Here is a 15,828-nt window from a genome sequence, read left to right as displayed (position 1 = left end):
CTGATGAAAGACTTGAAGAGAATCCCTGCCTTAGGGCTTGTTTTGTGAGGGTGTGATGTATGGAGCTGCAGTAGCCATTTTGTGACCAGGAGGGGAAGGCCAAGAGAACTGCAGAGAAGCCAGCCCAAAGGCCTTTTGAGGCACGGAACCAACCCTGGAACTATCTACCTTCGGATTTCTTTTTAAGTGAGAAAAACAAATCTCCTGCAGCTTAAATCTCTTTTAGTATAGTGTCCTGTATTTGCAGCCCAAAATACCCTGCCTGTAGGGGTAAGTTCCAGTATTGTCTCCATTTGAGGAGGAAACTGAGGCAAATAAAATAAGTTCCCAGAGTTAGCAAGCAACCACTACCATTTACTAAGCACCTACTATGTGCCAGGCACTGTGCTGTGTGCTTTATCTATGTTATCTCATTTAATTCTTGGAATCACCCTGAGGGTAGGTATCATTAGTCCCATTCCACAGATGAAGAGACTGATGCTTAGGGAAGTTAAATAAGCTGCCTCAGGGTATACGCAGCTGGAAAGTGGCAGAGGGAGGATTTGAACCCAGAGTCGAAAGCCCATGGAATGTCTCCTGTGACAGAATTTATCCATCCCTTCTTCTCATGAAGCTTTGCTGAGCATCTTTGCTACGCCAAGCTGTGCACAAGGCACTGGGGACTCAGAGGGGAACGGGGTCACCCCTGCCCTCAGGAGCCCCAATGGCAGGCAGGGCGGATGTGGGCAGAGTCCCAGCGGAATGCGATGGGCACACAGGTGCAGAAACACCCTGGGCTGCGGGTGCCGAGAGTCAGGGAGGCTTCTGGGGGGGGACCCCCGAGGAGAGGAGTAAGCTCAAGTGTTTGGTCCAGTGGGAAAAACAAAGACAAAAACCAAAACAAACAAAATATCCCAGCTAGGACCCAAGTCACGGGCAAGTTTACTCATGGGGGACCCCAGGGGGGTCTTGAAAACATTGCAGCTGCAAAAACTTGTCATCTCCTGCCCCGACCTGTTTCTCCTCATCTCAGTAACAATATCTCTGCGCTCCCAGGCCCCCCTCCCCGCCTTGACCTTTGGGGGCAAAGTCAGCTCCCCCCTCTGCCCTGCCCACCACATCCAGCCTGTCCCCACAGGGACTCCATTCTCCCCCAGGAAAGTCGGTCTCCCCTGTGCCCACTCCACCTCTCGGTCACTGTCCTGCGTTCCCTGGACGACTTCATCAGCCTCCTAAGTGGCCTCTTCCTGCCTCTAAACTCTCTCCCCACAGAATCCTTGAAGGCCAAGCTCTCAACGACCCTGCTATTCAGACTCCAAATGTACTACTGACACGCACATGCTAGATATCGGCAAGGACAGATGTTAACGCCGTCATTAAACTTGTCACTCCTTTGCTCCCATGATACCCGTCATGGCACTGACCCCATCTGTCCACTACTAAAATCAGTCCTCTGGGCACACCCTAGATTGTAAGTACTAGGAGGGCAGGAGCCAGGGCTTTTTTTTGTTTTCTCCGCAGGGCCCAGACCCAGCGCACAGTGGGTGCTCAACGAAGGCATGTTGCATGAATGCCTAAATATCTCATCCTCCTGTTAGACTGTGTCCTGCCTGAGGGCAGGGATGGCGTCTGCCTTGCTCATCTCGTTCACGTGTAGCTTCCATGGACTTCAGATGGGGCCTGGACGACAGCAGGTGCTCAGAAAGTGCTTGGTGCGGGTATAAACGAGGGATGTCGTTCATATGCCACGCTGAACGAGGGTTCCTATCCTATTACTGGGTCGTGTCCCTCCTTAAAGGCAGGGACACTCACTTTCTCTCCTTTGGAGTCGCCATTAGCACCCGGCAGGCTGCTGGGCTGTCAGGAATCGCCTCCCTGAAGAAGCACGGCCTTCCCCCCGAGACAAAAGCACTCACCTTTGCTCAGGTTCTGGAAACAGCTGGGACAGAGAGACGCCGCCCAGGGCGGCATAGGCGAAGCGGTTGGCCTCGGTCAGGTCCCGGCCCGTGGGCAGATGTGGCTCCCCCTCCACAGCTGGCTCGGCCCCCTGAGGCAGCCTGCAGCGCGATCTGCCCCATGAGGCCATGTCCAGCCCTGCAGGAAAAATGCCGGTGATAAATGCATCCAGGGCACAGGCAAAGGTTACTTAAATAGCACACGGACGTTACCAATCACAAAAGCAAAGCTTCACAAATTAGCCTTCATTAACATGAAGAGCTTCTATACATCACCTTTAATAGAGTGAAAGCACACACCCAGGACTGGGGGCAGATATTTTCAATACGTATGTCAACAAGGGATTTGTATCCATAGTGTATAAACAACTCTTAGCTATAAGTCATCAAGCAAAAGAAATGAAGCAAATTAAAAAACGGCAAAAGACTTGAACAGGTACTTGATAAAAGATATTCAATGGTCAATGAGCATGTGCAAAGGTGTTCAACATCATTAGCCATCAGAGAAATAGAAATTACAACCCCAATGAGACACTGCTACCCACCCATCAGAAGGGCTAAAATTAAAAGACTGACAATACCAAGTGTTGATGAGGATAAGGGACAAAGAGAACCTCCATTCACTACCGGTGGGAGCGTAAATTAGTCATCAGAGAAATGGAAATTAAAACCCCAATGAGATAGTGCCATCCACCTATCAGAATGGCTAAAACTAAAAAGACCGACAATACCAAGTGCTGACGAGAACAAGGAGCAAAGAGGACTTTCACACACTGCTGGCGGGAGTGTGAATTGGTACAAACATTTGGAAAGTGGTTTGACATTCTCCGCTAAAGCTAAACATACCTCTTCTCTATGCCCCAGCAATTTCACTCCTGAGATACGAGGGCGTATGGCCACCAAAAGGCACGTACATGCACATTTGTAGAAGCTTCGTTCATCATAGTCCCAAACTGGAAACGACCCACACGAGCACCCACAGCAGAATGGATAAACTGAGTCATATCCATACCGTGGAATATTACAGGGCAATGAAACAGAACAAAGTCCAGCTAACCACAACAGCATGGGTGAATCTCAAAGACAGAATGATGAGCAGACAGCCACTCACGAGAGAGTACATACTGTAAGATTTGTTCATATGAACCTGAAGAATGGGTCAAACCAATCTAAAGTGACAGAAGTTAGCAGAGAGGTTGCCCGTGGGAGGGAGTGCGTATTGGCTCAGAAGGGGCATAGGGAGCCTTCGGGGGGTGGAAACGTTCTGTATCTTGACCCGGTAGTGACTACATGGGTATAAATATATGTAAAAATTCACTGAGCTGTATACTTAAGACTTGTGCACTCTATGTATGTTGTACTTCAATGAAAGGAAGGAAAGAGAGAAGGAGGGAGGCAGGGAGGGAGGTGTCCTTCCCCTCCCGCTCCCCCTCACTTTGTTCTTTCCTTCCTTCCCAGGGGCAGGAGAGGAAGTGAGGAAGGGAGGGGAGGGGACAAACCAAGCCAAGCCAGGCATCCGAGGGGCGGGAAGGGCTCTGGGAGCAGGTATCCAGAAGGGCAGCAGCCTTGACCACAGGGCATTAGGGATGCGAATGCAGGCTCCGGACCAGAGAGACCTAGGTGGGAATCCAAACACCTCCGTCTAATAAATACGGGGCCTCGGGCAACACGACCTCTCTGTCCTTAGATTCCTTCCCCTGCAAATGGGACTCTAACAGTATCTGCCTGCAAGAGCTGTGTTAGCTGTAAAGAGCCACGCGGGTTAGTATTTTCAAAGCACTTAGAATAGCGCCTGGATCAGGGCTCATGCAACATAAATGCTTCTTAAAGAAATAATGCATAAAATAACAAACAAAGAAATGAAACGCTCAGCACAGTGCCGGTTATCAATAACAGTACGAGCCAGCCTTACGGAGCCGTGGCTGAGTGCCAGGCCCTGGGGCTGCAGTGTTAACATGCACGGTCTCAGCCAACTCCGCGAGCCAGGGGTTTCCATGTCCAGTTTGCAAAGGAGGAAACAGGCTCAGAGGAGAAGCAACTGGGCCCGGGTCACACAGCCAGTGAAAGGCAGAGCAGAGCCCGAAGCCGGAGCTCTTGGCCACCTCGTTTTAAACATTCGTCATATCATCCGGAGGTTTCTAGTCTAATGCCCACACTCTGCACTGATTTTGGTCCATAAATTTGTTCTCATTCAGCTGAGCAAGAAAAATTTTTGTTCTCAAAATATTATTTCTAGGGAGGAGTTGTTTAAAAGTCTGTCCAGAGCTAACGTTTCAGCATCTTTTCAAAATAACCCTAGGGTAGTTAAAAGTAAAAAAACAACACCTGTATAGCTCATAACAGTTCACAAAGCACTTTCCAATCCATCTAATTCTCACAACTACCAAGTAACGTTAAGCAGGATGTGAGCCACCATGATTCCCTCCTATAACTGAGGAACAGGCTCAGAGAGGCCAAGTGATTTTCTCAAAGTTACACAGCACTTTACACAAACCAGAGTTTTGGCTCCAAATCCCATGCTTTTTCCTCTATGTTAGCACAGGGATCCTCCTTAGCCTGTTTCAGATGGAGAAATTGAGGCCCAGAGAGGTTAAGATCTTGACCAACATCACCCAGCAAGACTGGCCTCCAACGGTTGGTCCAGGAACCCAAGTTTGAGATTTGTAGCAGATTTCTCTGGCTCAGAGTATCAGCCCAGACCACAGTGGTGGACAAAACGGACAGCAACAAGCCACGAACCGAGGACAGCACCAGGTGCAGCACGCAGCCATGATGTCAGCAGGTTTAGCAATTTCCACTACGTTTAGTCAACTCCATATGCCATTTCGAGGCTGTGGCAACTGCACCTATTACCCAGAGGCGCTCAAGATGGTACTTCATTGGGCTGGTATCTGGGAAGCCCCACGTTAGTTCCTAGTTCAAGAAGAAACAGCCTGCTCATCAGAGACACATGAGCTGGCCTGCCTCTACCACGGGGGAGAGCGATGTGCTTAGCACACGAAAAGCTCAGCTCAGGCCAAATTCACTCATTCATTCAACAAAATACACTCTTGATGCCCTATAATCCATTCTCTACACAGCAGCCAGAGCGGCCTTTTCGTCATATATACCAGTCACGTCACTTGCCTGCTTAATACCCTCCGAAGGCTTTCCAGGATGAGCATCAGTCCTCTTCCGATGGCCTATACGGCCCTGTGATGCCGCTCCTCCTGGCCTCTAAGCTCCATCTCATGCCCCCAGGCCCAACTTGTTCACCACGCTACAGCCACAGTGGCTGGCTTTCTGCTTTCAAATGCACAAGCTGGGCCCTCCTCTGGGCCTTTGCACCTGCCATTTCCCTGCCTGGGACACTCTTCCCTTGACCTTCCCATTGTTCTGGCCCCAGCCTGAATGTCACCTCCTCTAAGAGGCCTTCCCTGATTGCACCCCCCCCCCCAGGCTAAAGTACTTCTACCCCTCTATCCCAGCAGCCTGTTCTATTTTTATAATACTTATTCTTATCTTAAATGATATATCTTTAAGTTATCTGTTTACTTCTGTATACTAATAGGATATAAGCTTCTCGAGGCAGGGCCCTGGTACCCCTCGCTTTCCGAGCACCCTGGAGTATTGTCGGCATTCAGTAACTACTTGCTGGATGAATGAAGATGGGTACGTGATGTGTGGTGCCCTATTCTGGGTCTTGGGGAAGCTCAGGGGGAAAAACTGGCAAATTCCCTGTTCTCGAGGGGCTTACATTTTGGTGGGATAATATGATGGTATAAAATGATAATAATAACTTAAGTAACTCGTCCAATATGACATAGCTAGTAAGTGGTGGTACCAAGATTCGCCCTCAGGCGATCGGGTTGTAGGATCCATGCGCTTCACAGTCCACTAAATAAACAGGTAAACCTTTGGTCAGGAAGTGCTGATCGGGAAGAACAATCAGGTGAGGGGATGCGAGGTGATGGGGTAGGAGGGTGACTACAGCATGCAGGTGACAGGTGCCATTCCAGCGGACGCCTGCAGGAAGTAAGGGTGACAGCCCCGCGCACAGATGGGACAGGCTATTCCAGCAGAAGAATCAAGACAGCGGTAGAGACAGACAAGCAAACAGACCAGGACAGCCCAGCAGGATAAATGCTGTGACTCGGGAAACGCACATAGAAGGATACAAGGAGGGGGCTGGAACCCAGAATGGGCTTCCTGGAGAAGGCGACATCAGACAGAGGTGAGTGAGCAGGAAGAGCGTGTCCTGGGCAGAGGAGACAGCCTGTGTCAAGACCGAGGGAGAAGAGAGACGATGCTTTTGAAGAACCAAGAAGGTGCTCAGTGTAGCCAGGGCTTGGACAAGGGCAGGCGTGGAGGGGTGGGAGGGAAGGAGGGAGGGTGGAGGGGAAGCTGCCCGGGGCACGCCAGGGGCAGGACTAAGTTCCTCCAGCTCAGGAGTCAGACTTCATTGCAAAGGCAACGACCACGCTTTTGGTACTATTTTGCAATGGCCTGTAAATCTATAATTATTTTAAAATAAAAAGTTAAAAAAAAAAGCAGCGGGATGTCTCTACAGAATCTTAAAGACTTTTTCTTAAGGTCTAAGTAAATTAAAAAGAAATATTCACCTCACCTTAAATTAACCAGTTAGTTAATAAACACGTATTGGCACCTATGTACATGCCGTCCTACATGCTGGGGACACAGCAGTGACTAGACAGACAACGACCCTCCATCACGGAGATATGTTCCAGTGAAGGGAGACGGACACCATATCAACTCATATTTGAAATAGGACAATTTTAAACAATGACGAGGGTTCTGAAGAAAAAGAACCCAGAAATAATACTTACCCAGATTTCAAGAAACAGCTGTGGGCCTGCCCTCTCTCTAAGTCTGAAAACAGGCCGTTCAGCTTCTTGAGAAATATGCAAATTGCCCTGGGGAGCAAACTGGAAAAACCAGCCTGTGGGTCCATCCGGTGTGGGATCTGGAGGTCTGCGGAAGAGACGGATCGGTTAGCCGGTTAGCTAGCCGAGGCTCAGGGGGCTTCTGTCCCACCGCCTCCTCCACCTGCACCTTCTCAGCAGGCGGCAGGCAGCTGCCACGCACCCAGCACGGCCCTGGCTCTTGGTGTGGACTGTCTGTGCCAACTCCGCGTGCCCGGAGCTGTGGCTGCTGCGCCAGCTCCTTGCTGAGCCTGGCAGTGGAGGGCAGGCCCCGGATGTCCTCCATTCCTGTCTCCTGGTGCCCAACCACGTACTGCCACAGAATGCTCAGAAATGCCTGTTACGTGAACGAATGAGAGAACTAGTTTTTAGGCTTAAGCAAGAGCTGGATGCTCCTGGTTATTCCTCTCCCTAAAGGCACTCCTATTCTTACAGTCCCATCGAGCATCAGATGAGGAAGGGAGATGGAACCAGGGCCACGTGTCTGGACTTACCCAGGGCTATACAGAGCCCCAAACCCAGGGTCCCCCCAAACTTCAAATAATCTGAGCGTCATCCTAATGGCCATTTTCCACGCCAAGGAACTACAATATTTTCTGCTTCTTGAAGCCTGCGTGGGGTTTTAAATAAATTATCAGTGATAATGCCCTTCCCCTGGATGTCACCTTCCTACGGGGCATGAGAACACGCATAGAATCTGCCTACAAACTCGGAGACTCATGCCATAGTCCAGCCATGGCCAAAAGCTGCAGAGAAGAAAAATGGCTACAAGAAGGGCCTCCAAAATTCTTTCTGAAAGGTGTAATACCAGAGACTTTTCTAGATTTCCCCAATTTTCTGCCATAAATACGTATTGCTTTTGAACTCTGAAGAGGGTTATTTTGTTAATGTCTCTGTCTGTAGAGAGGGGACCATTAGGACTTTAAGGAGGATGGTGACAGTGGCTGTCTCTAAGCGGAGGGTGGGGTGAGGGTGGATTCTGGGATGATTTTAATTTTTTTCATTATATGTTTATGTTGTATTAATTTTCAATAATGACCATGTACTGATTTTAAGATCAGGAAAAACAGACACGATTTTAAATTATAATACGGTATGCTGATGCTGGCTCATAGCGGCATCTCTTCCCAACTCTGTGTTCAGTGACGCCGAGAGCCTGCAATTGGCCCCAGTGGGAGTCTGAATACCACAGAAATTGGCAAGTGCCACAAATGAGGGGTTTTATTTTCCAGAAAGGTGGGTAACAGCATAGCACTGGAAACACACTACAACTTGTTATGTCCTAAGAAAATGTTTCACAGAGCAAAAAGATCACCAGGAAATACATCAAAATGTCAGTGATCATTGTCTTTCGGTGGTGGGGCTGCGGGACTAGAAGCAATTGGTTTTTGTTCTTCTATTTTTCTGAAACTTTAGCATTTTCTGTCATGAGCTTATTGGGGCTTTTATAATGAAAAAAATTTTTTTAATAAAAACCAGTTCTGCTCTTGATACCCAGCAGAGGAGTACTTTGTCGCAGAAAACCCTGGCCCCATAGGGCCCAGCCAAGCCAGTGGGGCTGAGGTCACAGTTAAGTCTCATTCCTTTGACCAACGGGACTTGTAATCAACAAAATGGACAAGGGGTGGTGTGACAGACAATTCTCAGCTAGCCATCATGGCGGGATGGAGGAGTCCACGGTTCCAACTCTATGGATTGTCCAGTCGGACGGGCTGGGCCCCAAACTACGCCAGCTGAGGAAGTGTGGTGGCAACTGTGGGGTGGGGGGCATGTGCCACCTGAGCTGTGTATACCACTCCTCAGGGGCCTCTACCCCTTGGTCTGATGAAGGATTAGGATCCAGTCTAAAGTTGAACTGAGATTCTCAAGCGTGTCTGAGAAGCTAGACTCATTCCAAGAGTACCAGATTCGTGCAGCGAGAAAAAGACCCTGCCGGTCAGGGCCGGGTGTCTCTGTGCCCTGGGGCACCTAATGTGCACAGAGCTGGTCCAGCAGCACCCTGGGCTCAGGAGGTCACTGATGGACCGAGTAGCCTCCCACTCCCAGGGGTCTCCTAGGGGTCTTGTCCCTGCACAGGGGCTGTGAACACACCAAGGAACTCGGAGAAAGGTCCACACTCGACCCAGGAGAGCCCCGACTCTCAGGGAAACAACGTGTACACAGTGAGAACAACTAGCGCAAACACTTGCCCGTGGCCAGACCGCAAAGCCCAGATCTGGGATGAACAGGAGTCACTCTGGGTGGGACTTCATTTTGATGCTCTGCAATTATGATTTTCGTCTAACCGATCACATTATCTGTCACCAAAGAAAACACTGGCTGAGTTATTTGTGTCAGTAGTAGGGGCAGATGGGCATTCCACAAACATCTGTTCTCAGTTCTACAAGCACACTCAGTAGGTGCTTGGTCAATATTGCTGACTAAGGCCATAAACACACAGTGGGACTTCTTCTTGGGGAGATGAAAAATTCCAGGGTCAGCACCGAGGAGAAAATCTAATAGGGTCAATACCATCCTTGAAAATCCTTTAAATCACCCTTAAAACTCCATGACCTGGGCCTTTAGAATGTCACATGCAACAGTGGACTTTTTTTTTACATGCCAGGCAGCTGTGGCCTTTTTTTCACTTGGAGCAGTCAGCAAAGGCCAAGGTCAAATTTGCTGTGCACGCGAGTGCGTGGTGGACTGTGTTCTCTTTCCCTTTCTCTTCCTCTTTTTCTGAGTTAACTGCTCACAGCTGAATTTCTACATGAGCGCAGTACAGTAAAATGAGCATTACTAGAGAGACAGCTACGGTGTCATGGGAAGGCTGAGGACTAACTGCTCCGGAGCGAAGGAGAAGGAAGAGCATCCGGCTGAAGAAATCCTTCACAACAAACAGAGCTACAGCCCTGTTCTTAGCCCGGAAACTCTGAAGATTGTAGTTCAAAGTTAAAACACACGCACATAATAAGACCTCTTCAGATGGTCCTAGAAGAGAGGGTTCTAGGCAGGCCCAGTTCACTGCCCCTCTCCAGCATTTCAGGAGAAACCCATCCATTCTACACCTCTACCTGGAAGTTAAATTGGAAGCCAGTGGTAAATGCAGCATCTCAGGAGGTCTCCATGGCAACAGTGTCAACAGAGAAGAACCCGGAGGGTTTTGGACAATCCCGCTACAGACCAGAAGGAAAAAGGGATGCTGGCTTGGAGGGAAAGTTCCCATTCCAACCTCACTTCAGTAGCCCGGAGGAGGGCGGGGTGCGGTGGGGTGAGAGCGTGGCATTGGGGGTGGGGATACCCAGGCTCTGGGACCTTTTGTCCACATTTATGGTTGCTCCATTCCTCCCCTACTCGCACCTGGTCCAAGCTGCTGTCATCTCGCAGGTGCAACCCAACAGCAGCCTCCTCACCAGACTCCTGCGTCTTTCTGCCCTCGCCCCTCGCTGTCAACCACACAGCATCCAAAGAGCTCCATCCCAAACTGAAGCCAGATCGTGTCCCTTCTCTGCTCCAAACCTCCGACTCCCTGGTCACACGCTGTTACGGTCCTTACAATGCCGACTGGGCCATATGCAATCTGCCCTCCCCCTCTCCCCTTTGCTCATTCTGCTCCAGACACACCATCTTCCTTGCTGCTCCTGGACCCCACCACGCATGCTTCCCCCTCAAGGCCTTTACATTGGCTGTTCCCTCTGCTGGAATGCTCTTCCCCCAGATAACCACACGGCCAACTCCCTCACCTCCTTCTGGTCTTGGCTCAAATCTCACAGCTCAGTGAAGCCACCCTGCCCCCAGCCTCTCATCCCAATCCCTTCACCTGGCTCCTCTGTTTGGTCCAGAGCACGTCGCTGTGAGACATACTGTATCACTTACTTGTTTGTACTGATTGCTTATTGTCTATCTCCCTCTGTCCACGTGGAAGTCTAGTAGGCACTTAAAAACATTGGTTGAATGAATGGTGTTTTCCATGTGGGATGATTAAAAAATAATTCAAGGGGCCGGCTTGGTGGCCGAGTGGTTAAGTTCACGTGCTCCGCTTTGGCGGCCCAGGGTTTCACCAGTTGAGATCCTGTGCGCAGACATGGCACCGCTCATCAGGCCATGTTGAGGTGGCGTCCCACATGCCACAACTAGAGGGACCCACAAGTGAAATATGCAGCTATGTACTGGGGGGATTTGGGGAGAAAAAAGTAGCAGGAAAAAAAAAGAAGATTTGCAACAGTGGTTAGCTCAGGTGCCAATCTTTAGGAAAAAGAAATTCAAGAGGCAAATCCGCCTGGGAAGGAAGCGGGGGAAACGGCAAAGACAGCCATGGTTCATTTGATCCACTGGTTCTCAAACTGCTCCACAGGACCCTAGGGCCCTCTCTTGCTCTGGTGGGCAAGAGGAGACACAGCGGGAAGCCCTTAATGCCCCAGCTTCAAATTATAACAGAATGATCCACCATACTACTTCTGGGTAAACACAAAGAATCGAAAGCAGGGTCTCACAAAGATATTTGTACACCCATGATCATAGCAGTATTATTCACAATAGCTCAAAGGTGGAAGCAACCCAGGTGTCCATCCATGAATGAACAGATCAACAAAATGTGGTCTATACAGGCAAGGGAATATTACTCAGCCTTAAAAAGGAAGGAAATTCTGATGCATTACAACATGGATGAACCTTGAGGACATACTAAGTGAAACCAGCCAGTCACAAAAAGACAAATACTGTATGGTTCCATTTATATGAGGTATTCAGAGTAGTCAAAACCACAGAGACAGAAAGTAGGATGGTGGTTACCAGGGGCTGGAGGGAGGGGGAATAGGGAGCATGTATTTAAAGGGTATGGGGTTTCAGCTTTGCAGATTGAAAAGGTCTGGAGATTGGTTGCACAAGAATGTGAATATACCTAACACTTTTGAACTGTACACTTAAAGATGGTTAAGATGGTAAATTTTATGTATTTTATCACAATAATTTCTTTTTTTTTTTGGTGAGGAAGATTGCCCCTGAGCTAACATCCATGGCAATCTTCCTCTACTTTATATGTGGGATGCCGCCGCAGCATGGCTTGATGAGTGGTGCATAGGTCTGCGTGTGGGATCCGAATCTGTGAACCCCAGGTCGCTGAAGCTGAGCACATGAACTTAACCACTATGCCACTGGGCTGGCCCCACAATTCAAATTTTTTAAATTAAAAAAATCATAACAGTAAATGCTTGGCAAATGTTAGCCATGTGCCACCTCTTTCCACGCATCATCTCGTTTCCTCCCAAGAATCCTACAAGGCAGGTGCTATTAGCTCCATTTTACAGATGGAGACAGAGAGGCCCTGAGAAGCGAAGGTCAAGGTCACTGGACAAGCGACGTGGGATTTAAACAGGTGCCTGGGTCTTAGCCCAAAGGCAGCCATCTTAACTATGGTGTGCACTGCTTCTCTTTGGTCTAGTTTATACCGAGGTGGCCAAAAAGATTACAAACGCAATTTGAAAACCACCAAATTAGAAGAATCTTACCAGCTGCCATCTGCCCACGGGCTAACACTCCACTTTTCAGTCAGCCCCAAGCACCTCTGGGATGCGCCTAACCTGCCTTTCTATCCATTTTCCTTCGCTCCCCTTCTTCCAGCCAATCCTCAGCCAAAATGAACCCTCCGCTCCTTCCAGCCCACGCTGGGTTTCCCACCTCGGGCCTCGGCCCACACTGTTTTTTCTCAGCGTGGGTCCTCACGCTCTGACGGTGCCCTTTTTCAAAGGGACAGTTGACTAGCACCATCAGTGAAGATTTCCCATTTCAGCCTCACGACAACCTTATGAGGAAGAGACCCACTGTCCCCATCTGACAGATGAGAAAATCGAGGCTTGCAGAGGTGAAGGCCGCAGAGCCGGCCAATGGCAATACGAGGACGTACCCCCCAGGCCTGTGTGACTTCAAACCCAAGTTCTTCTCCACTTTTCTACAGGGGCTCAGGGACTCCCATGAGCTTTCCTGGATCTGTCCAGCTAGAGCGACACCTGCCACCTCTGAAGCCCCCCACGCTTCGTCTGGGCTGCCCCGCCTCCTTTCGGGAATAAGGGCTGGTTGCTGTGCACCTGTCTCCCCGACTAGGAGGGTCAGTGGGGGAGTGGACGATGCTCAGGACATCAGCGCTTCCCCTGCCTGCCCAGCAGAGCTCCCTCACTTCCTCATTTAGGTCGAAAACAGCAGGCGCCACCACCCCCCGCTCCCACCAGCCCCTGAGTGTCTTTTATTTATCGAATTTGCCACCACCTGACAATGGGTTACAGGTTTATTTGTTTGTGGTGAAAGCTCCACGCGGGCAGTGGCTTTTGTGTCATATTCTCTAACCTAGAACAGTGCCTGGCAGAGTAGGTGAAAGAATGAATGAATGAACACCTACCCCCACAACTAAGAAATGACTTCAGCATATTTTTTTTGATGAAGGGCATTATAGTTTTATATAAAGCGAGGTCCCATGTTTGCTCAAGAGCGACTCCCAACGGTGGAACTCATTACTGAGCATCTCTAAGCAAATGCAGACCAGTCCTGGAAGTCATGGGGGATGACAGTTGTACAGGCAGTCGGGGTGGTGAACAGGGTACAGGCGGAAATTAATCCCAGCGATGAGCATCTAATGTCACCCTGAGCTAAACCTCCCACATACCTTGGGATGTCTGGTGGCCCGGGGTACTTGGAATGCAAGTCTAGGTCGGGCTCAGAGCTGAAGCATGAGGAGGTGTTAATCTTGGAAAAGGGAGATAAGGGAGGAGGATCGGTCTAGAACAGCACGTGCAAAGGCCCCGAGGAGGGAGGGAGCAGTGTGCCTCGAGCACAGAGGGCTATTGATAAAGTGGTCTGAGATGCAGCTGGAGGAGTAGGCCAGGCGTGGGTGGGCCCAGGCTGTGCAAGGCCTTATGGTCCAAGTTAAGATTTTCGTTCTTTACCCTGAGAAAATGTGAAGCCACAGCAGGCTTTTAAGCAGAGGGTGGTACAATTGGATCAGTCTAGCTGACAAGTAGAGAGCAGACTGGATCCCCCTCCAGCACTCTTCTGCCCTCTGCAACACACTCAAGGCAGCAAGGCCCCATCTCCGCGCTAGCCCCAGTTTATAACATGCTGCAGTATTTACAAAGCGGTGTTCAAGCCATAAGGACATGATGATAAACCATCTAATGACATTTCCCAGCTCCCACACATGTGGGCCCAGGTGGCCCTTCCAGCCACTGCAGCCTGGTGGTAGCGATGCAGGGAGAGGTGGTTCCAGGCTCCTGAGAAATTCTCCAGGCTCCGACCGTGATGAGGTTCCCGTGCTGAAGCATGGCAACCTGCTCAGTCAACTGTGCCCATCCAACCGCTCCTGGGCCCTAGGCCTAAAACGTAAAAAGGCTCCTGGAGTGGCGGGCGCGGCATGGGGCCCTTGGTGGCTTCAGCTCCTGTCATCCTTATGACAATCTCGGAGATAGGTATTTTACAGAGGAGAAAACAGGCCCAGAGAGGTCACGTAGCTTGTCCCAGATGACTCAGTCAGGAAGGCGCAGGCTAGGACCTGAGCCCACATCTGTCTGCTGGGCATGTGACTAGAAGGGTGGTAAAGCGGAGATGCTGACCATGCCACGAGCATTCACGTCACAACCATGACGAGAGGTCCATGGGCAGGGACCTCAGCCTCCTCACCTGGAACTCAGCCACCCACCTCCGCCTCATACATTTCTTTACTGAGAGCAGTAACAGGTTATCAACAGGGTCACTGGAGCCTCGCAATAAATACGCTCTAAATAAATACACCCTTGCTTATGCCTGACTGGGCAAGGCCTCTGACACAGGCCACACTCTGGATCACGCTTTACCATTTATGAAGCTCTTTGACACAGTATCATCAAAGCTATGAAGTATTATGACCCCCACTGCATGATAAGAACACAGGCCCAGAGAGGTGAAGTGACATACCCAAAATCACACAGTGAGGAAGTGGCAGCGCCAGGTTTCCAGGCTCCGAGGTTCCTTTAAGGGCTTCTTTTGGACCACTCTCTACCCACCTAGCCCCTCTGCCTCAAATCCCTGGGGAGCTGGGGGGGACACTCAGGGTGGCAGAACATCTGGAACAAGGCCCACGAGGGCTGAAGGCTCCAAAGGCTTGGGACTGTGAGGTTCCGTGTCTCTGCCCTCTTCACATCCTTCACGCTTCGGAGGTTCCAATGGTCTCTCCCCCCACCCAGCCCTTCCCCTCTAAGACGGAAGGGCAGCGTTTAATTCCACTCTCTAGAGTGTACCCCTCACCCTGAGGGCAGTACTTATCTTGTTCACTGCTGTACCCTCAGTGCCTAAACAGTGCACACACTGGCACACAGTAGGTGCTCAATAACTATTTGTTGAATGAATGAATGGCCACCCCCAAAGCTTAAAGGGGTTTCATGTTTTCTGCAGTGAAATGAACACTGAGTTAGGGAAAAGAGAACTAGACTGTCGACTCCTCCCTTGCGTCTGGCTGAAGTCTCCGGGCTAGGACCCTAGCTGGGCTGTGCTCCCAACTTCCTGTGCGACCCCAGGGCAGGGCAGAAAAAGGACGCTGTCAAGGCCTACTGCGTGCTAGGCACCGGGTTGGGTCTGGAGTCGGGTAACCCAGGTTCTTATGCCTTCTTGATGCCGGCACCCCTGTCGCCCCGTGACTGCAGGCGAACCAGGTCTGGACAGGCGGCCCGCCAGCCCAGAAGGCCCAGCTCCCCACACAAGCTTCCTGGTCTTGGGGAAATCCCCTCATCTATCTGAGCCTCAGTTTACCCAGCTGTAAAACCCATTCCAAAGTTAGTAGTAATTTTTCTTCCCTCCTGTAACAACAGGTGGCGAGCTGAGACGTAGGGCCAGCCTGTAACTTTGGGGGCCCACAGGGAATTCCCAGCCCCCTTGGAAGTCTCAGTTTGAGCTTCTGCTGTGAGCTCAGAGGGCTGGAGGGGCGAGATGAGAGGGGGCAAGGGGGCACGAGAGGGGCCCCATGGGACAAGGGG

At 50.4% G+C, this 15,828-nt stretch overlaps 1 protein-coding gene across 5 annotated transcripts in view; it reads right to left on the bottom strand.

Annotated features, from left to right (window-relative positions):
* TMCO4 (transmembrane and coiled-coil domains 4) overlaps positions 1-15,828 on the bottom strand; it is a 91,076-nt gene that overhangs the window by 74,741 nt on the left and 507 nt on the right. For all 5 annotated transcript variants that reach the window (XM_023635601.2, XM_070252188.1, XM_070252189.1 and 2 more), the window contains exons 2-3: positions 6,761-6,905; positions 1,896-2,073 (exon numbers count right to left, since the gene is read on the bottom strand). In XM_023635601.2, coding sequence (XP_023491369.2) covers positions 1,896-2,065 — 170 coding nt within the window. In that variant the 5' untranslated portion in view covers positions 2,066-2,073; positions 6,761-6,905. The remainder of the gene's footprint in view (positions 1-1,895; positions 2,074-6,760; positions 6,906-15,828) is intronic.

This window comes from Equus caballus, chromosome 2 (assembly GCF_041296265.1).
Source record: "Equus caballus isolate H_3958 breed thoroughbred chromosome 2, TB-T2T, whole genome shotgun sequence".
Classification (NCBI taxonomy): domain Eukaryota; kingdom Metazoa; phylum Chordata; class Mammalia; order Perissodactyla; family Equidae; genus Equus; species Equus caballus.
The sequence above is the reverse complement of the archived record's forward strand: the minus strand, read 5'-3'. Positions and strand labels throughout refer to the sequence as shown.